The following is a 26,675-nucleotide window of genomic DNA, read 5'->3' as shown; positions in this document are numbered from 1 at the left end:
GGTTTACCCCACTGCCCCCACTCACCAAATATCTATCAAGAGCAAAACTGTTTAAATAGTCATAAATTGAAAGTTAAACTGTAATGTGCAAAATTTTACTCAACAGATATTTGTAAATGAACTAACCCGTAGTTTCCGACCAGAGCAAAAATATACAGTTTTACCTAAGTGGTAAAATTGAAGAGAATGCAGAATTTCATAGTCTTATCGGGGTATTTGTTGACTAGGATATTTCCGCGACGTCAACTTCTCGCCATTTAAAAACTTCGGCGCCAACTCTTTTGTTTTCAGTTTACACTGATCCGCCGAGAATAAAACAAGCACGAAATGAACACTTTTATCTACTGCCTATTGTTTATTATTAATTTATTTTATTAGGTACAGTTTATACGCGCTTCGCCATAAATAATCAATAGAACTTTTAAATAATCTTTTAATCTTAAAATACTTGTATAATATAACTACATTACGTAGGTTCCTATTCAAAGGATTAGTACAATAAAATGTATGGATCACAACACATCACTGCAGGCAATGTAGAGTCAAGTTCACCTAGTAAAAAAGGTATCATATACTTATACAATCAATTACAAATATTTTTTTAATAAGAAATTGAAACTAAAGCCAGCATCTGACTTGGTATAATATAATTTGGCATATTTTATATCAAAAAAGATGGCCCACGTTTTTTTTTGTTCTCAAAATACATAATTGTTCAAAAGTAGTTCAAAAATAATTTGAAAATTCGTTAATGTAAGTAAGTATTTCATAGTACACGAGAAAGTCCTAAAAGGAGATAACGTTTAGTATTACTACTCTAATTTATATCTTACAATATTCATAATCTCTATTTATTACATACATGATTATATTTAGGGTTTTATTTTGTTTATCTACATAAGCAAACATTAATTTGCCGGGATTACGAAGAGCAAAGTAACGTTTCAATTATATTGTAGAATCTTTGCTCTCTGTAGATGATATTTCAAGCTTCAATCACAATTTAGTTCGCAAATATTGCGAATTCAAATGATACGTACAGTCGCATCTAAAATAACAGACGCACTTAAACAGTCGAGATGGAATCAACCAACACTTCACATGACCGGTACATGAGCCAATATTAAAACTAACCTAAATTCAATTCCATAATACGGGGCTCAGATGTTCACGTAAACACGCGCGTTACATCTGGAATTGAATTTAGTAATATCAGCGTGTTTAAAGCTGTCGTGGAACCGTTCAAGCTTGGCTTACTCACGTACGAATACGAATTCGTTGTAGTGGTTCCAGCGGTTCTCTTCAGAATCAACTCCCGGCTTGAGTTCAGCAGCACCGCCGGCGGTGCCGCTGCCGCAGCTGGCCGTCAGCTTGAACCCGTTCTCCTGCAGGTTATCGAAAGCTTGCTCGATGAAGGAATGCTTCAGGAAGAACCGGGACGTGTACCGGTCCGCTAACCCATGGTCTGGGTCGCGGGACTCGTTTAGCGTTTCTCCAAAGACATCGCGGCACAGCGTCACTTTTCCACAGACGAGGATACGAGATAACTTGCGGAATTTCACATCAGCCAGGCCGTCGCGGCCGAAAGCGAAGCTTCCTCTGTAGCCTACCGTGATGCATCCTTTTTCACGGTTAGGAGGACGAGGATCAGCTTCCCGGACGGCGTTTTCTAAGCCTGGGAGCTTGTAGTGTTTCGCTTCCCGCGCTAGACGTTTGTGTTCGCGGAAGCACTCCGGCAGCACGAGGCCGCCGTCACGGAGGTAATCCAAAACATAGCGGAAGAGAACTCCGTCGCGGTCGAAGAAAATACGACCGCGAGCGTCGCGGGGATGCTCTGGATCGGCGAGTGCGGTGGCCGGGAGTGAGTCGGGTTCGCGGAGTATAGTCTCGCGCGTGGTGGCGTAGTGCACGCCGCCCACGTTGAGCTCGAGCACGTCGGGCGGAGCGTCCGCCATGGTCGGGGGTCGAGGGCGCAGTGGCGCGGCGGCTGCGCGCCCCTCGCTCCCTCCCTGACCCACTTACCGCGCGTCTCGCGAGCCCATCAATAACGCACGCCCGGGTTACTGACTCGAACGTAATTATTTCCCACCCTTTCGAAGGAAAACTTCTCCGTAAAAGCCTTCAAGGTCGTCGTCTATTGTTAGCTATCAGATGGTTTTTTATTGCCGATATTCAGACGAATCCTTGCGCCGCGCCGGGTGGGTCCTATGTACTCTCTCGCGGCGTACAACTTGTGCATATGTTGATGAAACTTTTAAATTACGCTGAGGTTAGCCGGCCACGTGAGATAATTGTTAAGGTACCTACTATTCGCTGCGTAATGGGATTCTGCGTGTGCTGAAATTTTTACTCATTACAGGAGTTTTTATGGCCGCCGTGGGAAATCCGTTTCGGGTACAGTGCACCTTTATGAACGAGATGAAGGTTGACGGAGGGCGAGCGTAATTAAACTTTAATAGAGGCTCGTAAAAAGTAATGGTAATGAATTAAAAAGAAGTTCGCTAGAAGGCGTTTATTAACAGGAAAATAAATAGATACGATATGTTCTCAAGAAACTGGTACTCGTTTACCCATGTCCTCGGTTATCGTTGATAAGAGAAAATGGTACCTGTTGCTTGATAACGATACAAATACTGAGCATACAATTTAGTACTTAAAGTACTTTAATAAATACACTAGGGATAACACGAGATTACATCGTTTTCCAGCGATGAGACTCTGAATTTGTTTGTCTAATAAAATACCTTTTCAGTCCTTTCTGATGGTGAAGTTGTCGAACGTGTATTGGTCTATGTCTTGTGGGTTTCTGAACTCCGCCTTGTCTATTTGGCTGCTCGGGCTTCCGACGGTTTTCAGCCAGTGCATCCTGTGAAAGAAGTTGACGTTAGAAAGGTTTTGCGGCTTTATACAGTCAACTTTTTAGACTGACGCTTTTTGCGTCTCTGGCGTTACCAAAAATGTCTCAGGAGTTACCAAAATGACGTTTCCAATTTAATATTGGTCTAAATTTTAGGTCTATCACAGAGTAAATTGCTTATTTTAACGTAGGTATGTATAACATAAATTAATACAAAATTTTCGATTCAAATTTAAATTTCGTGGGCAGAATAGCGTCGGGCTGTAAGTTGATAAGCCCTAATATCTAGAGATTCTAAGGCAACGAAGCTCACATAATTAATAGACTCTTTTATAGCGCTAATAATAATAATCTGTCATTCATGTTCACGATGCCCTTCGTTAAGTAAACACAGAGAATTCGTCGAGTTTTATTCCCAATAGCTTTTATGGGAGTTCTCTGGACTAAAGTTTATTCAGGGAGAGTTCACATTCGGCGGAGTTTGTGGCAACTGGCAACCTGTTTTCATTTGGCTTGCAGTCAACTGTGAACTGTCAGCTGTATCATAAAACTACCCAAATATAGTCTGATACTACAACTATGGTCTACAAGTTCATTACGTAACTATAGTCTAACTATAGTGTATCTTTAGGTATTTCAATAAAAGTAAACAAAGAATTTGTACATTTTCGGGTAGTTATAACATTTATTGGTTACATGATTTGATCGTGTAATGTTTTCATCTACCCTCAACTGGCTTAAGCAGCCATTTGAGGGTAGATTTTGTCTATTTTTATTTAAATACCTAAAGATACAGAATATAAGTATGAACAGCATCTTTGTTATTCATTTTCTTTAGGGTTAATAAAAATATTTAGCCTCAAAACTACACTATTCTCATGTATTCACCATATTTTACATACTCTTACACCTAAAGGATGTGTGAGTTTTGGACCATTGTTTGGAGATTTTGGGTTGTTCTGTTCATAATAATTGAAAGCTTGTAACTAGACGCACTAGCTGATCTAGTTAACATAAATAATGATTGACACAGCTGATCAATCGATCTATATTATTTTCATAAACTTTAAAACCTCAATTATTATATACAAATGTTAATTAAAATAAATACATGTAAGTAACTATAATATATGCATTCAGTAAATTAATTTTAAATAACAGCAAAACATTCTCACGAGAAATTCGAAACAACAAACAAAAACTTAACTGAGTCAAGTTTGTAGTGGGCCATTAATCAGAAAAACTGATTCGCTGAATCCAAAGAGAATGGAATGTGTATAGAGAATTACTGTCGGTGAATTTTGTAGTCACGAAGATTATGCTGCCATCTGTTGACGCAGTATTGAAGTTAAAGATGAAAATGTATAAAAATATCAATAAAACATATATATTTACATATATACATAAATGATTTTTATTAATTTTGGAACGCCATGTGTTTTGATCCATGTTTTTTTACATTGATGTGCATTAGAATTGTTGAATATCAAGAGAGTGGCGCCATCTGTTAGAGAGTGGCTTTGTCTTGATTTCCGAGGCAAGGGGTTTCTTTTGACTTTGCTTGTCTTATGGGATTCACATCTCTTTGCTAAAACTACTCAAGATTGGAACTCGAGTTTAAAGGAAATAAATAACAAAGTTTTTATTTTGAAGTGCGCCTAACGCGTCAAATGCGTCAAACGCGTTTCGTTAATGTCTTTTATGGTTATAAATACCCCCACGCCAAGCTGGGAACAGGGGATTCTATTTTTGTCTGTCGGATTGTCACGATCTCTGGCTCGCCCGTAGACGTTAAAACAAAGGTGTTATTTTTACGGTTGAATGTTTGACATTACGTAGCTACTATGCTGCTTTTTGTCAGACTGTTCAATTGCTAGTTCAGTGTAAATACTTACGTGTGTTTTGGTGTTTTTGTGTTTTAGAGCCAGATTAGTGTCTGATTGCACGGTCAATCAACCGAAAACGCCTAACCTAGCGGTGATAAGCAGGCTTTTCCGGGAATCCAGTAGAGTGTTAGGTCCAGGTCGCGAGAGGGGCCTGGCGTCAACCTTTTTACCTACACAGGTGACGATTATACCTCTTACGTTCTCTTCAAGGTCTGACAGAGGGATGTGAGGATCTCACGTGTGGATCATTAAGAGCGCTCTTACAAGAAAAGTCGAAATAATGCAAAATTGATGATACTAGTCGACGAAATTCAGGACTTTGTGCTCCTTATTAGAAACAATGAGTACTTGTTCCAGTAAAAGCGTCTTCTTATCTTTTTAAATATCGTTGTAAATATTAGAAAAAGGACTTATTAAATAAGTAATGAATTTTTTTCTGATGGTCGTTTCCGAAAAACCGCGTGAAGCACTGAACGGCAAGCTTTTATTTGGAAATGTTGAGAAGTTTTCTCTGCTAAACCTGGCTATTTTGTATTACTAATACCCTGTACTTTAAGCATATCAAACGATATTTTTCCTACATACCTTTGAGAAAGAGAAAATCAAAGTAAAACGAACTCAATTTTCTCTCCGAAACAAGTGTCAATTTCTACGAAAATCTACTTAATATCGAAGTCATTTTCATACTCAAGCAATCTGCAACGTTTGCTTATACTGTTGGTATACATTAGTGTTTATGAAATTCTACTATAATTTTTTGGCAATTTTTTGAAAACTACTCTATATTACCGATGACGCGCGCTCACCAGCTCAGTGCCGCGGCAGAGCTTGTACAGGCAGGACGTGTGTCGGTCGGCTCCGCACATTTTCAACGCCGACGACGAGGTTTTTTATCATTGTGTGCGGCGGGCGCCGTGTAAAACGCTATACTGTGTGCGTGTAAACCGCAACGAGAGACTTTGATCCTAGCACTGTTTTTATAGTATTATAATTTATAATGGTACAGTTTAATAAACTACCGAACAGGATTAAAAATATTTGAAACGACCTGACATTCTATATGTATTTATTTGACTCAAGATAGTACTCAGGGTCTGATGATGGAGCCGGAAGGTGGTCACCAGTACCAATCAACCATGCAACTAAACCACTTCGTGTTTAGGCTCGTTTTATTCGTCTCAACAAGATCTTTGACACAAGATAGTACTCAGGGTCTGATGATGGAGCCGGAATGTGGTCACCGGTACTAATCAACCATGCAACTAAACCAATTCGTGTTTGGGCTCGTTTGATTCGTCTCAACAAGATCTTTGACACAAGATAGTACTCAGGGTCTGATGATGGAGCTGGAAGGTGGTCACCGGTAACAATCAACCATGCAACTAAACCACTTCGTGTTTAGGCTCGTTTTATTCGTCTCAACAAGATCTTTGACACAAGATAGTACTCAGGGTCTGATGATGGAGCCGGAAGGTGGTCACCGGTACCAATCAACCATGCAACTAAACCACTTCGTGTTTAGGCTCGTTTTATTCGTCTTAACAAGATCTTTGACACAAGATAGTACTCAGGGTCTGATGATGGAGCCGGAATTTGGTCACCGGTACTAATCAACCATGCAACTAAACCATTTCGTGTTTGGGCTCGTTTGATTCGTCTCAACAAGATCTTTGACACAAGATAGTACTCAGGGTCTGATGATGGAGCCGGAAGGTGGTCACCGGTACCAATCAACCATGCAACAAAACCACTTCGTGTTTGGGCTCGTTTGATTCGTCTCAACAAGATCTTTGACACAAGATAGTACTCAGGGTCTGATGATGGAGCCGGAATGTGGTCACCGGTACTAATCAACCATGCAACTAAACCAATTCGTGTTTGGGCTCGTTTGATTCGTCTCAACAAGATCTTTGACACAAGATAGTACTCAGGGTCTGATGATGGAGCTGGAAGGTGGTCACCGGTACCAATCAACCATGCAACTAAACCACTTCGTGTTTAGGCTCGTTTTATTCGTCTCAACAAGATCTTTGACACAAGATAGTACTCAGGGTCTGATGATGGAGCCGGAAGGTGGTCACCGGTACCAATCAACCATGCAACTAAACCACTTCGTGTTTAGGCTCGTTTTATTCGTCTTAACAAGATCTTTGACACAAGATAGTACTCAGGGTCTGATGATGGAGCCGGAATTTGGTCACCGGTACTAATCAACCATGCAACTAAACCATTTCGTGTTTGGGCTCGTTTGATTCGTCTCAACAAGATCTTTGGCACAAGATAATACTCAGGGTCTGATGATGGAGCCGGAAGGTGGTCACCGGTACCAATCAACCATGCAACTAAACCACTTCGTGTTTAGGCTCGTTTTATTCGTCTCAACAAGATCTTTGACACAAGATAGTACTCAGGGTCTGATGATGGAGCCGGAAGGTGGTCACCGGTACCAATCAACCGTGCAATGAAACCACTTCGTGTTTAGGCTCGTTTTATTCGTCTCAACAAGATCTTTGACACAAGATAGTACTCAGGGTCTGATGATGGAGCCGGAAGGTGGTCACCGGTACCAATCAACCATACAACTAAACCACTTCGTGTTTGGGCTCGTTTGATTAGTCTCAACAAGATCTTTGACACTGAAGATACACAAGGTTTGATTATGGAACTGAAAGGTGGCCATGGGTACCAGTCTATCATGTAACTGAACTACTTCGTGTTTAGGCACGTTTTATTCATCTCAACAAGATCTTTGACACAAGAAAGTACTCAGGATCTGATGATGGAGCTCGAAGGTGGCGACGGGTACCTGTCTATCACATAACTGAACCACTTCGTGTTTGGGCTCCGTGTTTGGGCTTCGTGTTTGGTTTATCACCTAGTGTCAAAGATCTTGTTGAGACGAATCAAACGAGCCTAAACACGAAGTGGTTTAGTTGCATGGTTGATTGGTACCGGTGACCACCTTCCAGCTCCATCATCAGACTCTGAGTATCACCTAGTGTCAAAGATCTTGTTGAGACTAATCAAACGAGCCTAAACATGAAGTGGTTTAGTTGCATGGTTGATTGGTACCGGTGACCACCTTCCGGCTCCATCATCAGACTCTGAGTATCACCTAGTGTCAAAGATCTTGTTGAGACTAGTCAAACGAGCCTAAACATGAAGTGGTTTAGTTGCATGGTTGATTGGTACCGGTAACCAACTTCCAGCTCCATCATCAGACTCTGAGTATCACCTATATAGTGTCAAAGATCTTGTTGAGATGAATAAAACGAGCCTAAACACGATGTGGTTTAGTTGTATGGTTGATTGGTAATGGTGACCACCTTCCAGCTCCATCATCAGACCCTGAGTACTGTCTTGTGTCAAAGATCTTGTTGAGACGAATCAAACGAGCCCAAACACGAAATTGTTTAGTTACATGAGAGACTGGTACCCGTGACCACCTTCCAGCTCCATCATCAGACCCTGTGTATCTTCAGTGTCAAAGATCTTGTTTAGACGAATCAAACGAGCCCAAACACGAAGTGGTTTAGTTACATGATAGACTGGTACCCGTGGCCACCTTCCAGCTCCATCATCAGACCCTGTGTATCTTCAGTTTCTTGTAACTTGTTTCTTGTAAATAAGCGAGTACCTATAATTTCTTTCGAGTAATATACGTTCATAAGTACGAGTATGGGGCTATTCATAAATTACGTCGTTTCAAATGGGAGGAGGGGGGGAGGGGGTCATGGACATCGGATGATGGTAGCATGACGTAGGAGGAAACAGAGTCATCCGAAGCATGATTTTTGGATGATTTGAGGGATGGGGGGGTCAAAAATAGACGACGTAATTTATGAACAGCCCCTATGTACATTTGCACTGCATTTAGTATTTTCGTACTTACCAAATAACAGTTTTAGGACTTTATAAGTTAAGTACAGTTAGTGTTGTTATGGTTGATTTCAATATGCTTCGCGAAGGATCAAGAATGTTTAATCCATCATTGTAGTGCGAGTGTGGTAGAAGGGATCGGAATACTGAGCTCGCACGGCCTGCCGCAGCGCGTAAAATACCTAAACTCGCTCAACCCCGAAATGTAATAGCACTCTTAAGAGTAATCTTTACTCACTGAAATCTGTTGGTAATTGAAGAAGCGTGGTCTTGTTATATATATTTATATATTCACATTTTATATTTGGAATAGGGCGCCTTATTCGTCAGTACCCTTGGCTACGGCCTATACTGCGGAGGGAGGCAAATTACACAGACACTAGGGTTTGCAATACCTCGGTTTTGTCGGCCGAACGTTTACAGCTTAAATTAGGGTCCCTCTCACACACTTCCCCCCCCCCTGTAATACTAGAGGTTCGCTTCTAGTCTTACACATTAGAATAGGTGAAATTGGGGTAGAGTTAGGGTAGAGTCATTATTTGGGTGTTAGGGTTAATTATTATTTCTTTCTTTATTATTATTTATTCTTTCACATGTATTTTGGTTACATACAGTGTTAAAATCATTAGAGAGTTAATTGTTTTAAAATACAGAATAAATTAAAGTCTAGTTTTAGTAGCATATGGATGGGTTACTGAGGCTCGTATATTAAATATGATTTAAAGGTAATACATTTTTATATTTGGTGAGATAGGGGAACAAAGTTATTTGAGGACATACTAAATAATTTTGTTATAGGGAGCTAGTGACAGGCGAAGCAGTTCACTAGTGACAATTTGAGCTTTTCTATATTGGGTATCTAAGGGTTAAAAAGTCATGTTTATTAGACGATCGCTTCAGTATTCCATACATTTATAGTATATTCAGATAAGTTTCTTGGCGTTTCTTCTTGTCTGAAAATAGGTTCCGAAACGCAGATCAAAGTAAATATTACATAGTGTTTAGGAATACCTATTAAAAACAAAACAAAATAAAATAGGTATTATTTAGTTTAGAGACCCGACTTCATCCGAGGCGTGACAGTAGATAAAGTATGTTTGTACGTATTAATTTTTGCAACATTTACATATGCATATTTTCCTTTAGCTAGCTAGATTAGCGAATGGATATAAAAGGAAAATATAATTACAAACAACAAGGGCTTACACTACTGTTCATGGTAACTGGTCACGGTAGGGCTCGGTAGAAGATAAATTCTAAAAAATATAATTTATTTTTTAATTTTTTTTTCATATGATAGTGTTATAATATAGAAATACAGTAGAAATATTTACAATTACATAGGGTATTTTAGGGGTAGTATTTTAAATCCAAATCTAATCAGTCTGCACATAAAAGACGAAGGGTACTAAGGTTCACAACGTATTAATTTCACTAGACGATCACATGGCCAAATTTATTTATTTTTATTTATTTATAATTAATTCTGGATGAGTTTTATTAAAGTAGATTAGCTAATATTGGGTTAAGGTACAAGCTCTATACCCTAAATTTTATTTCACCTAACAAATAAAAATCCACAACAAAATAAAAATCGCTCCATATAACGCCTTCAATTAAAGAATGTGGCTAAACCTAACGTCCGGATCGACATTCTATCCTATCCCAGTGGCATGCAATCTCGCGATACATCACGGGTTTCGTTCGAGAATGTTGCAGGTAGCGAGTAAATAGTGTTTGCTTTTCCTTCGGCGAAGCGAGGAGTAGTGTTGGTAGAAACTCGAGCTTTTATGAGTTTAAATTTGAAGAATTGACTCTTTATTGAGTCTTTTACCGAGTCCTTTTTAAGCGCAACTCAAAAGGAATCGAGCCTTCGAATAACTTACTCGTAATACTCCGTCAACTATTTTGTAGGTTTTATTATCTAAATACTAGTAAGGAAATAAGATCTTAGGCGTTGTTGTATCGTGTACCTAACCCTTGAATTTTAGATGGAAATAATGAATTTTGATGGAATTTTGATGTTTTTGTAAAATAACAATTTCTCTGAATAGGACTCGAGTATCTAATAAAGACTGTTTTCTAACAAGTTGAAAATAACTCAAGTTTCGACTTAATTATATGAGTCTGAAAAAGACAGTCGAGAATTTAAAAGACTGTCTTAACCAACACTAGCGGGGAGCGGGAAATTTCAACCACCGGCGATGTAATCTTGAATATAATACTTAATCCCGGGACCCGGGTATGTCCTTAAACTACGTCCAGGACCCGGGTATGTCCTTAAACCACGTCCAAGACCACCGGTGGACGGGCAGCAGCGTCCCTCAAATTCGGTGTACTCGACTGCGATCGCCAACCCGCCTGCCAAGCGTGGCGATTATGGCATTCACCCCCCAAAAAAGGGGGAGGCCTATGTTCAGCAGTGGACATCTTATGGCTGAGATGGTGATGATGATGATGAATACTTAATCGTTTTGTTCCCCGCTTCGCCTCTCGTCAGTAACAAATTTTCAAGTTGTTATTTTTCGGAAATTGTGGCTTAAGTTTTACGTAATGTGGAAAGTTGGAAACAACAGATATACTTGTGAAAGTGTAAACAAGACGTACTTATGTATCAACAGGTTGATTTCAATATCCAGCGAGGAAAATCGGGATCACATATGTATTATATACATGATTAAAACCATAAATTTAGTTTAAATTTCAAATAGTTGAAACTTTAACGCAATCCAGTTTTAATAGGCTTGCACGGAAAAATGTAAATTTATTCCGGCCGTAATTCCCAGTACGGGCAATTTGCATATCTCTGTTGGGTCCCGTAGGCGTGGCTGTTTCGGTTTTTCAATGTCAACACCATGCAGCGAGTAGACTAAAGGGCAGGGGCCCGTTTCTCTAAAGCTTGTAACTTGTAATACAAGCGACTGGTGACAGACAGACAGACGGACATCGGAGTCTTAGTAACAAGGACCGGAAAACCCCTCTTTACGCTTAATCCTATCAATTCGGTAACCCAATCGATTCGGTTACCTTATCATTCGGTAACCCTATCATACTGTTACCTGACTGTAATGGTAAGCTTATTGAAACGGTAACCCTAACCTTTAACCGAGTTAATCTCAAAACCCCATCGCGATAGGGTTTTTGTTATGGGTTTTTAACAGGTTTTCATTCAGTTATGGTAACCTTTATTATCGGTTGCTTACTGGTTTGCTACATTTAAAGTAGTTTTAATGATGTAGATGTAGAACTAAAAAAATACTAAAAAATAGTTTATTTTATTTACTTTATTTATATTTTGTTGATTTTATTGACTTTATTTGTTTAATTTATTCAATTAATGTAAAAATCAGAAATCAGAAATTATTTATTTGCATTGATACAATAATTAATAATTAATTATATTTATTTAATTTATTTAATAAGTTTAATTTATTTAATATATTTAATTTATTCAATTTATTCAGTTTATTTAATTTATTCAATTTATTCAGTTTATTCAGTTTATTTAATTTATTCAATTTATTTAAATTTATTTAATTTATCTTTAATTTATTTAATTTATTTAATTTATTTAATTTATTTAATTTATTTAATTTATTTAATTTATTTAATTTATTTAATTTATTTAATTTATTTAATTTATTTAATTTATTTAATGTATTTAATTTATTTAATTTATTTAATTTATTTAATTTATTTAATTTATTTAATTTATTTAATTTATTTAATTTATTGAATTTATTGAATTTATTTAATGTATTTAATTTATTTAATTTATTTAATTTATTTAATTTATTTAATTTATTTAATTTATATAATTTGTTTAATTTATTTAATTTTATTTAATTTATTTAATTTTTTTTTTCTATTTATTTTATTTAATTTATTAATTTATTTAACTTATTTAATTTATTCACTTTATTTATTTTAGTTATTTTATTTACTTTATTTATTTTAAGTATTTTATTTATAATATAATATGATTTATAATAATAACACACCACACAGGTAGGTATAAAGATAAACAAAGGAACGGCAAAAAAACTTGTTTGTGCTGGAGGCTTCATAGACCGCCCATGCCAACCTCGGTTATTCAATAATAAGTTGAATTTAAGTGTGCGTAAAGATTACAATCGTTTGAACTGGTCAAAAACCTCATAATGAGGTAACTGAATAGACTGGGTTTTTATTTCGGTTACCGGTAACAGAGGTTAACTTGATCTGATACGGTTACCGAATCAAAGTGTTACCTTATTAAACGGTTACCGTTATGGTAGGGGTTTTTATAAACACTTTTAAAATAACCCTATGAAAAACCCCGGTTAAGGTAACCGGTTCCTGTCCCTGCTTAGTAATAGGAACCCGTTTTTACCCTTTGGGCACGGGACCAGGTAGACCAATAGGTATAATATATAAAACTTTCGCGTTTAGAACACATAATATAATAAGATAATAACTCAAAAAGTTTACTACCCGAAAACTCCCAACAGAAAAATTTCACCGAAATCGTTAGAGCCATTTCCGAGATCCCCGATATATATATAAATAAGAATTGCTCGTTTAAAGGTTTTAGATTAGATAGATAGATACATTAACTCACATTTATAGAGGGGTCTATCGCGTATTTATTTTATTAGGTACCTTTATTTACCGACGTTCCGACACACACCAAACCAAACAACAGACAAACAACACGTAGACCAAAAAAAGAAATTAAAAGAAATGATCCCTTTACAAGGGGCAATTTCTATTTTACAATAACGACGACGGAGCCCTTCAAAAATGCAATGCATTTGCAAAACAAATTTTATGAAATTTAACATATGAAGTAAACCACAAGCCGTCCGGGTCGCGGCAAATTACACTCACAAATTTTACGTCCACATTTTTATATAAGCATTTAAATTCAACCTCATACATAACTATATTTTTATTGAATACTGCAAGTCAAATATAACTTTGTAATGAACCCATAGTTTTTCTCTAAGTAGAAATAAAAGAAAAGTGGGAAGACTCACTGTCTCGGGCGAGACTCGTACTCGCGAATGTGGGCGGTGGGGAGACACTCCTGACTTCGGGCAAACTCGGCTCCGTTCGGCTCAGCATTGCTCCGAGCAATTATTAGGGTTGACACAACTTGACGTCTCTTTGCGTGCACGACCACAGATAAGATAATGACTTGAATGTTAGAAAGAGATATCATGATTCGACCCTGAGTCCCTGTCAAACTTCGGTTTTGTATAGTCCGTTTTTTTAGCATTAGAAAGAAGGTAAGCGATCTTGACGTGTCTTTATAAACACTTTAAAAAACAAAACCGGGCAAGTACGAGTCGGACTCTCGCACGAAGGGTTCCGTACCATAATGCAAAAAACCGGCCAAGTGCGAGTCGGACTCGCGTTCCAAGGGTTCCGTACATTACTCAATTTTTAACAATGTATTTTTATATGTGAAACGCGAGTGAATTGCCTTTAAAAAACCCGTAGGGGTCGGATCAAAAACTAAGTAATTAGTCCGACTCACGCTTGACTGCATATTTCTAATAGGTTTTCCTGTCATCTATGGGTAAAGACCTATTTTTAGTATTTTTTTCAAAATTTTAGACACAGTAGTTTCGGAGATAAAGGGGGGGGGGGAATGGTCATTTTTTGCCTATTTTCTTGAATTACTTCTAAACTGTTTATTTAAAAATTATAAAAAATATATATTTGAGATTCTTATAATGAGCTCTTTCATTTGATATGTAACACGATATAGTTTAAAAAACTTTATTTTTTAATTTTCTCATTTACCCCCCAAAAGTGCCCCTATGTTTAAAATTCATTTGTTTACGTTACATGTCCGTCTTTGGGTCACAATCTTACATATGTGTACCAAATTTCAACTTAATTGGTCTATTAGTTTCGGAGAAAATAGGCTGTGACAGACGGACAGACAGACGCACGAGTGATCCTATAAGGGTTCCGTTTTTTTTCTTTTGAGGTACGGAACCCTAAAAAAGGCAAAAAAACGGTCACCCATCCAAGTACTGACCCCGCCCGACGTTGCTTAACTTCGGTCAAAAATCACGTTTGTTCTACGGGAGCCCCACTTGAATCTTTATTTTATTCTGTTTTTAGTATTTGTTGTTATAGCGGCAACAGAAATATATCATCTGTGAAAATTTCATCTGTCTATTTATCACGGTTCGTGAGATACAGCCTGGTGACAGAAGGACGGACGGACGGACGGACGGACAGCAGAGTCTTAGTAATAGGGTCCCGTTTTACCCTTTGGGTACGGAACCCTAATAAGTAACAGCAAATATGTAACAATTATTAAATCATATATGATTATTTACATTGCTTTTGCTTTCATAAGTAATATAAACTAATTTTTAAAAGCGTTTTTCAATCATTTTCAAAAATAGACATGTCAAGATTGTTTACTAAATGCTAAAAAAACGAACTATAGAAGATGTTGATGTCAACTTTAGCCAGTCTTCTCCGAGACCACAGGGTCAATGCCATTCAGGTAAATCTTGACACTTAAATAATGACAACATGGTTTTTAAAACAGACTACGAGTCTTTTGTTACATGATAGATGACATGTTAACAATTACAGTTATTTTTGTAATAATAAACTCACATAGATTCAATTTTATCCGGAGGTCCCTGCATGTGTCCGAGCACCGTTCCTTGGGAAGTATTCTTGCACCAACCTCGGAGCCCTAGTTTGTCCGCTTGATCCTTTGTGTACTGATGAAAAAAAAAAACCATAGTTTAAATTAGTAGTACCTATTAATCTAGTGAATTCTATATAGTATGTTGACAGATAATTTTGATATATTTTTTATTCCGTTTATATTTTATAATTTATGTTTATTTCCTTTCTTAGAAACATTTATTGATCTTTAAAATGTAAACACAAGTAATTGTAGCATGTTCAAAAGCCTTTAATGCTTGAATACTGAAAGCCGGTAAAAAAATAGAAAATCAAATTTTTGCCCATAATTTTAACTCAGGTATACAATAATCATTAAAAAATTATAACTTATTATTAAGTACCGTAAAAAAAATATTTAAAGTAAATACCAAGCAAGTAATTTTTGTTTATTTCAAGATGTAATTTATATAGAAAGGGTTGATGAGAAGATTTTTTTTCCAAATTCTGAAATTGTTAATCATGTCATTTTAAAATTTGGCCATCTTTATATATTATAAATAAAATGTTCAGTGTTTAAAATCCACTGTAAGCGGGGAATTGATTAAAAACTCCCTAAATAAATAAAGATTACACATAAACATTGTTTTATTGAGTGCTAACTGCTAATGCAGAATTTAAATAAGAGTTTCATTAAGTAGGTAATTTGGCTATGAATAGACTGAAGGCAGTCCGGTCTAAATCTAGCTCATTTCAAACTAGTTCAAAGGAAGTTCCAATAAAAATCCTAGATCCGTTCACACTTGACTAAAAACTAAGAATTAAGGTAAATCTTTACTTTATGGACCGTCGATTTTTGGGGTGGGGAGGGGGGGAGGGGTTAGGGGGGGGAGAGGGCTACCCCATAGTCCAACCCCCATGGCGCGGAACCCCATGGTTATGGAGATATCCATGGTTAAAGTTTGTATGGAATTACTATGAAATAAGGGATTACAGCAAAATTTGAAGGGGGAGGGGGGTGAGGGGTGAGGGGGGGCGCGCTTCGCCCGAAGGCCCGCTTCGTCGCCCCTGAGGTCGCGAGCTGAGCTGGCTACTCCGCGAGCCTTCGACCTCAGCGGTGAAGCTGTTGGATCTGGGTTAGCTCCGTTTTTAGAATTGCTCTCTAGGGGTAGGACAGACAAGACCACGTGGATAGTGGGGTGCTCTGATTCGGTTTTAAGCGACCTTGACATTTTGGGTACCTTGAGATTCTGGTGACCAAAGATTTTGGTGACCTTGAGATTCTGGTGACCAAAGATTTCGGTGACCTTGAGATTTTGGAGACCATAAAATTTCGTGACCTTGAGATTTTGGTGACCTTGAGGATGGTGGTGTGGTATAAAAAGTAATATAAATTAACACAAAACGGCACCTATCGACATCTGCTATGACATTTCTCCTTTATTTCATAGTAATTTCATACAAACTTTAACCATGGATATCTCCATAACCATGGGGTTCCGCGCCATGGGGGTTGGACTGGGGGGTAGCCCTTTGCACCCTCTACCCCCCCATACCCAACACACCCTCCAAATCGACGGTCCATAAAGTAAAGATTAGCCAGATGGATGTTTATTTACTGAAATTTCATAATAAAAATATATTCAGTAGAAATAATGAGTAAATATTTTCTTACCTTTCTGAAAAAAACTCCTTGAACACGGCCAAAAACTTCGAAGTCCGACGCTTTGAGGGCCATGGTCGCAGCTGCAGTTGTGCTATGTGATCTCAAAAGACTCACAGCACTCGTTAAAAGCAACACACGAAGATACATCAAATAGCCAGATTCAGTAGCTTTCAGTGTTATTTTTTAGCCGCGCGATTGGAATAAAATAAAAAGCCGCAAGACGGCAAAACCGAAGGCATTTACTGTCAGTGTCACTGCCAAATTGCCAATACAAATGTCAAAAGTTCAAAAGCTCGGTACTAGGAACGTTCGGAAAGCATCCATTTATGAATATAATGTTTTGGTAAATAATTTCACAGATAAAAAAATTACAATAATCTATTATATTAATTGAAGTGGAGTGGAGTGGAATCCACTAATTAAGCAAATCTATATTTTAATTTTATTTTTTTTCTGCAGCACTATGTATAATTGATCCATCCTCCTTTCTATACTCATATTTTAATTAATTTAATAACCATATAAAATTATTAAGTCCTTCAATAGTGATTACAGTGAGTTTCAGAACGTAGGAGATTTACAAATTAATCTTTTTAAGTAAAACCTTTTCCAATAGAAATAAAAAGTTACAGTATTAAAATTAAAAAGTTTTGACATATTTCGCAAATTCGCACATCAGTCAGATATTTTAGTCGTTCTGTGTGGTCATTTGTTTGTAATATAATCTCTTTATTATTTCATATTCGTTTCATAGCTCCTCCAAAATGATTTGTAAACCTATGAACTTCATAAAAATTGAAAGTTTATTCCGTATCGCTTTGAGAAAAAGGTACTTTTATATTTAGCATAGCTAGATTGTAAATATAATATTAGACATGTAGATTTAACCCTTTGAATGCCGCGAACCCTTTAGGCACCTTGAGTTGCCTTGGCAACTCGTTTTTGTCGTACAGTAATTAGCAATAGTATCTTACACAGCTAGGGCCGCAAAAATATATGACGCGCTCTTATTGCGCTACAAATAAGAAGGTGTCACATATTTTTGCGGCCCTAGTTGTGTAAGATACAATTGCTGATGACTGTACTTACTCCCAGCACATTCCGTGGCGTTGTTTTGATAAAACGGAACAGTCTGTAGAGCCTATTTTATACTATAGGTACAAATGGTCAAGCAAACCTTGTCAGTACGAAAAGGCACGAAATTCAAATTTCTTTGAGACGATATCCCTTTGCGCCTACATTTTTCAAATTTGCCGCGTTTTTCTACTGACAAGATCTGCTTGACCAGCTATAGCTATTGTGTTAATGATGTTGGGATGTGCGTGCATGTTTATTGTTTATCGTTTAATAACACTTCAAAAAGAAGAAATAGGTATTTACTTTGATTCGTCGAGATCTTTTTAGGGTTCCGTACCCAAACGGGACCCTATTACTAAGACTCCGCTGTCCGTCCGTCTGTCACCAGGCTGTATCTCATGTATTTCCGTTGCCGCAATAACGACAAATACTAAAAACAGAATATCATAACATTCATAACCCATATAACAAACGTGATTTTTATGCCGTTTTTTGCGTAATGGTACGGAACCCTTAGTGCGCGAGTCCGACTCGCACTTGGCCGGTTTTTATGTATAGACGGCTAAAATCCAAACTATTTATAAAATATTTTTCAGTATTTCCCACCATTACGAACCTATCTGCAGTACGAAAGCGCCTTTCATACTACTGAAAGCAATACACACAAGCCAAGTGGGCTGCCGAGATTACGTGTACAAGCCTTACCAGGCGCCGCCTTTCGAAGACCACGACCACAAGAATATGCGGCTCAACAGGCCCATGTCACCACATTTGACCATTTATGCGCCGACCTTGCCTGCTATGACTTCAATAGCGCAACGCGCAACTGGTAATAGAGCTTATTTAACTTTGCTTAAAATATGTATAAAGATGAGTGGCCTCATTATTTTAATTGATCTACTTAGTCATTGAATTTCTCATCATTTTGTCCAGCACCTTGAGGTTCAAGAACCAGTTACTCTCACCTGGTTTAATTCAGGCACATCTGCAGGCTTCTGTTCTCCGCTGTTTCTGGCTTAGAGTAGAATCTAAGCGAAAAGAGGGCCTTATATAGGTACTATCGCGAACACCGAAGTTCGCAAATTGCGGGCATCTTTTTCTGTAACCGTAATTAACTAATTACGTCTTAATTAGAGTAAAAGAGAAAGATGCCAGCAATTTCCGAACTTCGGTGTTCGCGGTAGGCCCTCTGATCTCCTTTCATTAAGACCAGAAGTACCCTATATGCACTACGCACTCTAACGCACTGACAATAGAGGCGTGTTCAGATATTTGTGAGCACCTTGGCCGCTCCGATATATCTGATGGCGACTGTACAAGCTTTGGCTTATCTTAGCTTTTGGTTTGATTGCAGGTTCAATCCTAACGTTTTACGCCATAGTACTGTCTGGTGGTGCACTGTTCCTGTCTAATGGCATCGACAGCATCGTATCAATGATACAAAGCCTGAACTTAAACAGCTTTTTCATATTGATTCTTAAGATTATTTTAGGTCTCCCGTTTGGTTACCATTATTTCTGTGGCATTCGTTTTTGTTTGTTTAACATAGGCAAGATTATGGATAAAGCATCTTTGTACCAGACTGGTTATCAGGCCATTATAGCTGGAGGCATATTGGCGGTGTTGGTCGCTTGGTGCTAACTTATATTTAGTGCCGACTGCATTGATGTCGCAATTGTCAAACATCCGGGAAGCAACATGGAGTTTGACATTTGCGCCAGCAATGTAGTCGGCAGTAATGACGCGCAGAATTACTGCAGCAGTAATGCTGGTGGCTGTTAAAATACATTGTTTTGTTATGTTATCAAGATATTGTTAGTAAAGAAACTTAAGAAAGAAATATGTTTTGTTTTATTTTAGCAGCTCTATAAATTTCTATTCTCATTATTAAGCCACCTCCAGACGGCTGCGAAAATCGCTGTCTGCGAAAATCGACTCCACACTCGCGTTCGCGGCTTCGCCCGCGATTCACGCGCATAGTCTGGAGGGGGCTTTAGAAATCATTTCGTTGTGAAACGCCACTCTCACCTATTACCGATCACGATCAGCCATAAACAAGCAATATTTGTAGGTGCTTGAGTAAATATAATAGTTATTTGTTTTACAAGGGGGCAAAGTTGTTGTTTAACCGCTCGTGCTAATATTGATACCCGAGCAAGCGAAAGATTCCAAAATTGAACCACGAACCACACGAACAGCGTATCAAGTGGTTCAAAAAATGGAAACTTGAGCGTTGCGAGGGTTTCAAAGCACGAGGATTAAACAAAATTTGCCCCCGAGTGAAACACAAAATTTTTCACCACACCAACCCGAAGCAAATATTAAATGTAAAATATCAAATGAAATCAAACTAAATCAAATCCAAATGAATGTTATTAAATATTTATCATCCAAAATCATCATTTAAAAGTCAATTCTACCAGCAAACATAAGAAAACAACTCAAATCTTGCATTTGATTACTTTGCCTCACATGTGAATAAAGTGCAACGTTGCTATCAGTTTTTGAAGTGCAAAGTAAGTCTTTCCGAGCTGGTGTGGTGAAAATTTTATTTTACAATTAAACGAAAGTGATCATAGGTACGAGATTTTACTTTTATATGCACTTCTTCAAATTAAAAATTGTTTGCCTATAATATAATGCTCAAAAATATTAAATAAGGTTTTGTAAATTAACTAAACGGAAAGCGCCACGTAGAACGGAACGTTTTATTTTTGACACTGACACTTGACATTGACAGTGCCAGTTCGTCAGACTCAGTGGTGAGTGCAAAATATTGTTTGTGTGAAATAAAAATTGCAATATCTCCATTATTCCTAATTGGTGGTGTATATTACAGAAGGCTACGACGACTTGCAGTGTCTCAAACACAATTAACAATGGCTTTCTATTGTTGCGGCAGGTCAGTAGAAATTAATTATTATGTAATAGGGTTAGGTTTTGTGATTGCTAAAATTGTGACTTGTTTACAGATTGGGTGCTAGGTCTATGCTTGGCAACGTCAGCAGGCTGCCTAATTTACTGGGTACCGCTCAGTACGCTCAGGCGGCGGGGGTGCCTAAGATAACTTTTAAAAAGTTTGAGCCGGAGAAGATTGAACACCATGATATTAGGAATGAGCGTCTGCACCGCCCAATGTCGCCGCATCTCACGATCTATGCTCCTCAGCTGACCAGCATGTTGTCTATTACCCATAGAATTGCGGGTGAGTTGTTAAATTTGTAATTACTTATTTGCTTAGCAATTATTTTGTTTGATCTTTTGAAAGTCACATGATTTTTTGTTTTGGATTGTAGCAATGTAATTATTTCATTTGCATCTTATAGATGCTCAACAGTAGGTAGGAAAAGGTACATTGACTAATTTTGTGATAATTGAATGTGGAAAATATGGATGGAAATTTCCAATTATATTTATCTTTATATACCGGGTGTGGCCTGTAATGTGAGCAAAAAATTTAACTGTAGGCTGTACTCCTCATACTGATCAACATTTGTTCAGCGACTTTTGAAAATAACTTGTACTTTGATTTTTAATACACTTTAAAGTTAGTCAATCACAATAATATGGCATGGCGATGGCATCCATTAAAGATAATATTTATTTTGTATGAAAAATAGGGAGTCTAAATACTTCATAATTTTTAAAAGTTGTTGGAACAAAAGTGTCACTGTTTGAGGAATACAATCTATGTTTTAATTATTTGCTCATGTTACAGGCTACACCCAGTATAGGTACATTTTAGTAACATTACTAATTAGCAATGAAGAAATGATTGGATTGTGCAATATATTAATTGACTGTTTACTTTCTTAATCTAATGTATGTAATATACAGTAAAACTGATTAATGACTTAATGAGGTTGGAGAGTAGAGGAAATCATACAGACATAAATGTGGATTTATGATTACTCAGTTGGCACATTTATTTTTGCAATCCAAAAGCAATTGAGTTGTATATAAAATAAACCTTGTACGTGGATCCACATTCTGTCATACAATTAAATATATAATTTTTTTAAAGATTTCTTTAAAATCTGCTAATTTGTTTTTATTTAACCAAAAATTTAATTTATGATTCAAGAATATCTATAAAGGCAGGATTCTAATTTAATTTAGGCTTTAAGGGAAAATTTACATCAAATACCATGCTGATCCAGTCCTTTTTATACTATGTCGGTGGCAAACAAGCATACGGCCCGCCTGATGGCAAGCAGTAGCCTATAGGCGCCTGCAACTCAGGTGTTACATGCGCATTGCCAACATAACACTCCGCACCCTCATTGAGCTCTGTCAACCTTACTCACCGGCAGGAATACAACACTAAACATTGCGTTTATCTAAAATTTTAAGGCCTCAAAGGCAAAGTATTGAACAAAACATTCTCTTTTAGGTATGATGCTGTCAGGATATGCTACAGTATTAGGTGTAGGAGCATTAGCCCTGCCTCATGACGTTTCCCACTACGTTACCATGATCGAAGGCCTCAACCTGTCACCGGCAACTATCTTCCTAACAAAATTCATCCTTGCCGCGCCTTTCGGATACCACTTTGCCAACGGACTGAGGCATCTGTACTGGGACACTGCGAAGGGCTTGACTATTAAGGAAGTCTACACAACCGGCTATGCTATGTTGGCTACGGCAACGGCTATCACTATTCTCTTAGCTTGTCTATAAATATGCAGTCTCATTAGAGTAAAACATCATTACATTTTGGTATTATTTATTTATTTTCCATGTAATAAAATGCAATAAAATTATTGAAATCAGACTTTTTGTTTAATTTCTATGAGAATTACTTACTTAAATGTTAGTCAGGTTAGGTCGCACTATTAAATAAGAATTAGTAAAACAGTAAATCTACATGGCACTTAAGCGATTCCACAATTTGACATGACGTCATGGATTGCTTTGAACTTTTCAAAATCGAGTTTTTCTGTGGTCGCAAGTCCAGTTGCAGCATTCTGAAAAAAGAGATCTAGTTTAGTATCTTCATCTCACTCTTGTCAGGATTTTATTACTTAGAAACAGTGAAAAAGTTTATTTTGAAGTTATTCAAAAATAAATGGCGATAGCGATAGTTTGTCAAATCATAATAAATTGTTGATAATCGTTTGTCCCTATCCGTCATTTGACATTTCTGTTTCTTAGAAAGAGACAAAATTTAACAGAGGTGTGTAAGATGTCGCTACTCGTATTAAGAAAGGGGGAAAATCACTACCTTTATAAGTACCCACGCTTACAAGTTTTTTTTTGCAACAGAGGAAGCTTAGGAGTTTTTTTATTTTAAACTATCCAATGCTCGATGACAGTACTGCCGATCGGATTTTAAAAGGAAGTCTTCTTAGAACATTCTATTCACAGAAAACTGCCTTTTAAAATTCGACGGCAGAGTACCTAATAAATGCCAATTGGCCCAGTTAAATTAAGGGTTTCACCTCGGAATGAGAGATAATAAGCTGGAAACTTGTATACACCTTCGTTATGATGTGTTAAAGGTCCTCTTAAAAGTCGACGCATATATCGTGTGCGCGTCAGAAGTTATTCAAGGTCAAATATCATAAAAATCGGTTATTCGCAGATATCAAAATGTCTATAGCTCCAATGTTTTTTACATGTACTTATCAAAAATGTTTTCATGCGATTAGCCGCTTTCAAGATATACGGCATAGAAGGCGCAGCGGCCAGCCAAACTAAGTGGTGTATGAGCAATGGACACATCGGACAAAAAGTCCTTAGCAGACACCCAGGTGCGTGACGGCATCAGCGACGTTGCAGGTCGCGTAGTTGGTGAGGGAATCGCGTGCGCTGTCCCGGTTCAGGCAGAGACTCTCGTATAGCGAGGCGTTGCCTTTTAAAATCCCACTGCAGAGTACCTAATAAATGTCCATGTGGAAAGTTCTTTGATGTACTTACATTGAAAATGACGTTATTATTCTTCAAATACTCTCCATAGATGTTGAACAGATCCGTCCTTTTATCCAGCAACTCGGCTAAACTAAGCGGTGTATGAGCAATGGACACATCAGACAAAAAGTCCTTAGCCGACACCCAGGTGCGTGACGGCATCATAGCGACGTTGCAGGTCGCGTAGTTGGTGAGGGAATCGCGACCGCTGTCCCGGTTTAGGCAAAACAGCTCGTATTGAGAGGCGTTTCCTTTTAAAATCCCACAGCAGAGTACCTACCTAATAAATGTCAATGTGGAAAGTTCTTTAATGTACTTACATTGAAAATGACGTTATTATTCTTCAAATATTCTCCATAGATGTTGAACAGGTCCGTCCTTTTATCCAGCAACTCGGCTAAACTAAGTGGTGATGAGCAATGGACACATCAGACAAAAAGTCCTTAGCCGACACCCAGGTGCGTGACGGCATCATAGCGACGTTGCAGGTCGCGTAGTTGGTGAGGGAATCGCGACCGCTGTCCCAGTTTAGGCAAAGAAGCTCGTATTGAGAGGCGTTGCCTTTTAAAATCCCACAGCAGAGTACCTAATAAATGTCAATGTGGAAAGTTCTTTAATGTACTTACATTGAAAATGACGTTATTATTCTTCAAATACTCTCCATAGATGTTGAACAGGTCTGTCCGTTTATCCAGCAACTCGGCTAAACTAAGCGGTGTATGAGCAATGGAGACATCAGACAAAAAGTCCTTGGCTGACACCCAGGTGCGTGACGGCATCATAGCGACGTTGCAGGTCGCGTAGTTGGTGAGGGAATCGCGTCCGCTGTCCCGGTTTAGGCAAAGAAGCTCGTATTGGGAGGCGTCGAAGTTGCTTAAGTCAGTGCCTGGTGGGAAATCAAGGAAAATAATATTAAAATTTTCATTGTCATGCTCTTTCTGAAAGAAAATGTACAGGAACTGGCTCCGTTAACGTAGCTTTTGTGTAGCTCGGAATAAGGCCATTTGTATTGGAAATTTTATGTCAAAAAGTGCCTTTTGAACGCCACGCCTATGGTGTGTGGTGCTTGTGAACCTTGGAGTTCATCCACATATTACGTCACAGTACCAAAGGGAAGGGGGCGATGCCAAGTGTGACTGTACCTACTTACTAAATTCCTATAAAAAGTGTGACAAGGTGGGGGTCTAAAAAAAATATTGGACTGGAGCTGCGGGCGTCAGTTGACATTTTTGTGGTTAAAGGGTTAAATGTGTTTAAATTATCTTCCTTGTTAATTTTATAGATTAGGTGTTGTGGTCCAAGAGAGGCAAGGGAAAAAGGCAACAGAAATATACTGTATAGTAAAGATTCGAACTTTTTGTAGTACCTGGTCTACTTACCTACCTTAGTAGGTAAGATACTACCTTATAATAAGTAACTACCTTACCTACTTAGGTACTGCAAAAGTTTTCTTAGAGAAAACAAGGTTTTACTATGATATCAACGATACTTACTTGATACAAACGCAACATCCCCGTGATCGTCTTTAAGACAAGTGAGAGGACTTTTATCAGCTGGACATTGCTTTTTCAAAAGCGTTACGTCATCGCCTGAAACAAAGGGCATCTACTATGAAAAGTACAGTCAATCTCAAGTGATACCACTGAATGATATGATATTTATTAATAAATAAAATGATGATTTATTAGTACATTCAGCATCAAATAGTTACGGCCTAAGATATTTTGCAACTAGCTAGATAGAACATACTTAATCAAAAAACGTTAAGGATGACTCACGTTAGACCGGGCCGTGTCCGGGCCGGAGCTTCCGGGGCTTACTTTTCTATGACATGACAGGCAATCACGTGATGCTTTCCATAGAAAACGATGCGTCGGAAGCTCCGGCCCGGACACGGCCCGGTCTAATGTGAGACATATATCCTTTTCTCAAACATGCAATGAAATATTGATGTTATGTTCCTTATAATAGGCTGCGAAGTATGACGTTTCAGGTGCGGCTAGGACAAAAGGTCGTTAATGGAATTTCATACACATCTTGCAGGCCTAGGCCGGCAAAGTCCTCTTTTTTAATTTTCACTTCACAGATATTTGTGACACAGCATCGTGGTATTCATCCATTAAAAAAAACTAGAGGCAGTATTTGCTTTATGGTTCGTAATGACACTCTGCCACTACGCCTATAAAAAAAAATCAAAAAACAATGTTTGCTATAATTTGCAGTTTTATTTGTATAAAATCAACATGAACTTAATAAATAATACATTCTATAATTTTAAATTATAAATTTAACTACACAAATAAAAATATTTAAAATATTTCATCTAAACGTTAGCGGTAAAAAGGTCTACTCAAACACGCGTAGTTATATTTTTTAAATTGTTATGGAGGTAAAGTTGAAAAATATTCATTCTGTTTCATTGGATTTATGGTGCGTTGTTGATTTTTTGACTTTAATATGAGTTCCGACGAAATAATGAAATTAATATTAATTGTAATCGTAGGTGTTGGAATTGGCAGCGTAAGCAGAATTGATTTTAAATAACTTGCTGCCTCTGCCGCCAAGTCAAAGACGAAGTATGTATATGGTTGCTTATGGCAATTTTATTATTTGAGAAACTAAGAAAAATGGCTTACAGTTTATTAGAAACAGTTTTGTGGCATATTTTAAATGAATGTAACTACAAATTCGTCAACACTGTGGAAATTATACTTATTTACTCTATGCATAAAGCAACGATGTATGTGAAACATGATAT

At 37.6% G+C, this 26,675-nt stretch overlaps 5 protein-coding genes across 8 annotated transcripts in view; 2 read left to right on the top strand and 3 right to left on the bottom strand.

The window, feature by feature from the left end:
• Positions 1-325: 325 nt before the first annotated feature.
• Positions 326-2,202, bottom strand: LOC134668404 (BTB/POZ domain-containing protein KCTD12). The gene has a single exon (XM_063525889.1). The coding sequence runs from the start codon at positions 1,953-1,955 to the stop codon at positions 1,254-1,256; it is 702 nt and encodes a 233-aa protein (XP_063381959.1). The 5' UTR covers positions 1,956-2,202; the 3' UTR covers positions 326-1,253.
• Positions 2,203-2,747: 545 nt separating this feature from the next.
• LOC134668406 (acylphosphatase-2-like) lies at positions 2,748-17,155 on the bottom strand. The gene is made up of 3 exons (XM_063525890.1): positions 16,940-17,155; positions 15,250-15,359; positions 2,748-2,866 (listed from the first exon to the last, which is right to left on the bottom strand). Exons 1-3 carry the CDS (start codon positions 17,075-17,077, stop codon positions 2,749-2,751), a joined length of 366 nt encoding a protein of 121 aa, XP_063381960.1. The 5' UTR covers positions 17,078-17,155; the 3' UTR covers position 2,748.
• A 473-nt stretch (positions 17,156-17,628) lies between these two features.
• LOC134668194 (succinate dehydrogenase cytochrome b560 subunit, mitochondrial-like) lies at positions 17,629-19,736 on the top strand. Its single transcript, XM_063525700.1, has 3 exons — positions 17,629-17,759; positions 18,604-18,836; positions 19,362-19,736. The coding sequence occupies exons 1-3, from the start codon at positions 17,695-17,697 to the stop codon at positions 19,646-19,648; spliced, it is 585 nt and encodes a 194-aa protein (XP_063381770.1). The 5' UTR covers positions 17,629-17,694; the 3' UTR covers positions 19,649-19,736.
• A 980-nt stretch (positions 19,737-20,716) lies between these two features.
• LOC134668139 (succinate dehydrogenase cytochrome b560 subunit, mitochondrial-like) lies at positions 20,717-22,781 on the top strand. Of its 2 annotated transcripts, XM_063525650.1 has the most exons (4): positions 20,717-20,769; positions 20,847-20,909; positions 20,980-21,212; positions 22,401-22,781. In XM_063525650.1, exons 2-4 carry the CDS (start codon positions 20,887-20,889, stop codon positions 22,685-22,687), a joined length of 543 nt encoding a protein of 180 aa, XP_063381720.1. In that variant the 5' UTR covers positions 20,717-20,769; positions 20,847-20,886; the 3' UTR covers positions 22,688-22,781. The 2 variants fall into 2 exon arrangements, with proteins under 2 accessions (XP_063381720.1, XP_063381721.1); XM_063525651.1 differs by lacking the exon at positions 20,717-20,769 and having other exon boundaries at positions 20,773-20,909.
• The window catches only part of LOC134668076 (transferrin), a 31,559-nt gene continuing 27,600 nt past the window's right edge, over positions 22,717-26,675 (bottom strand). For all 3 annotated transcript variants that reach the window (XM_063525551.1, XM_063525550.1, XM_063525552.1), the window contains 3 exons: positions 25,411-25,506; positions 24,544-24,803; positions 22,717-22,974 (listed from right to left, as the gene is read on the bottom strand). In XM_063525551.1, the coding sequence (XP_063381621.1) occupies positions 22,882-22,974; positions 24,544-24,803; positions 25,411-25,506 (449 nt within the window). In that variant the 3' untranslated portion in view covers positions 22,717-22,881. The remainder of the gene's footprint in view (positions 22,975-24,543; positions 24,804-25,410; positions 25,507-26,675) is intronic.

This window comes from Cydia fagiglandana, chromosome 10 (assembly GCF_963556715.1).
Source record: "Cydia fagiglandana chromosome 10, ilCydFagi1.1, whole genome shotgun sequence".
NCBI lineage: Eukaryota > Metazoa > Arthropoda > Insecta > Lepidoptera > Tortricidae > Cydia > Cydia fagiglandana.
This window is presented reverse-complemented; position numbering and strand designations above follow the sequence as displayed.

Coding starts and splice junctions, on each gene's coding strand:
- LOC134668406 (XM_063525890.1), bottom strand. CDS start 17,077: ATGTATCTTCGTGTGTTGCTTTTAACGAGTGCTGTGAGTCTTTTGAGA. Junction 15,360..16,939: donor AAGGAGTTTTTTTCAGAAAG/GTAAGAAAATAT, acceptor TTTTTTCATCAG/TACACAAAGGATCAAGCGGA. Junction 2,867..15,249: donor CCGGATAAAATTGAATCTAT/GTGAGTTTATTA, acceptor CTTCTTTCACAG/GATGCACTGGCTGAAAACCG.
- LOC134668404 (XM_063525889.1), bottom strand. CDS start 1,955: ATGGCGGACGCTCCGCCCGACGTGCTCGAGCTCAACGTGGGCGGCGTG.
- LOC134668194 (XM_063525700.1), top strand. CDS start 17,695: ATGATTTGTAAACCTATGAACTTCATAAAAATTGAAAGTTTATTCCGT. Junction 17,760..18,603: donor CGTATCGCTTTGAGAAAAAG/GTACTTTTATAT, acceptor AATATTTTTCAG/TATTTCCCACCATTACGAAC. Junction 18,837..19,361: donor AATAGCGCAACGCGCAACTG/GTAATAGAGCTT, acceptor GTTTGATTGCAG/GTTCAATCCTAACGTTTTAC.
- LOC134668139 (XM_063525650.1), top strand. CDS start 20,887: ATGGCTTTCTATTGTTGCGGCAG. Junction 20,910..20,979: donor GCTTTCTATTGTTGCGGCAG/GTCAGTAGAAAT, acceptor ACTTGTTTACAG/ATTGGGTGCTAGGTCTATGC. Junction 21,213..22,400: donor TATTACCCATAGAATTGCGG/GTGAGTTGTTAA, acceptor ATTCTCTTTTAG/GTATGATGCTGTCAGGATAT.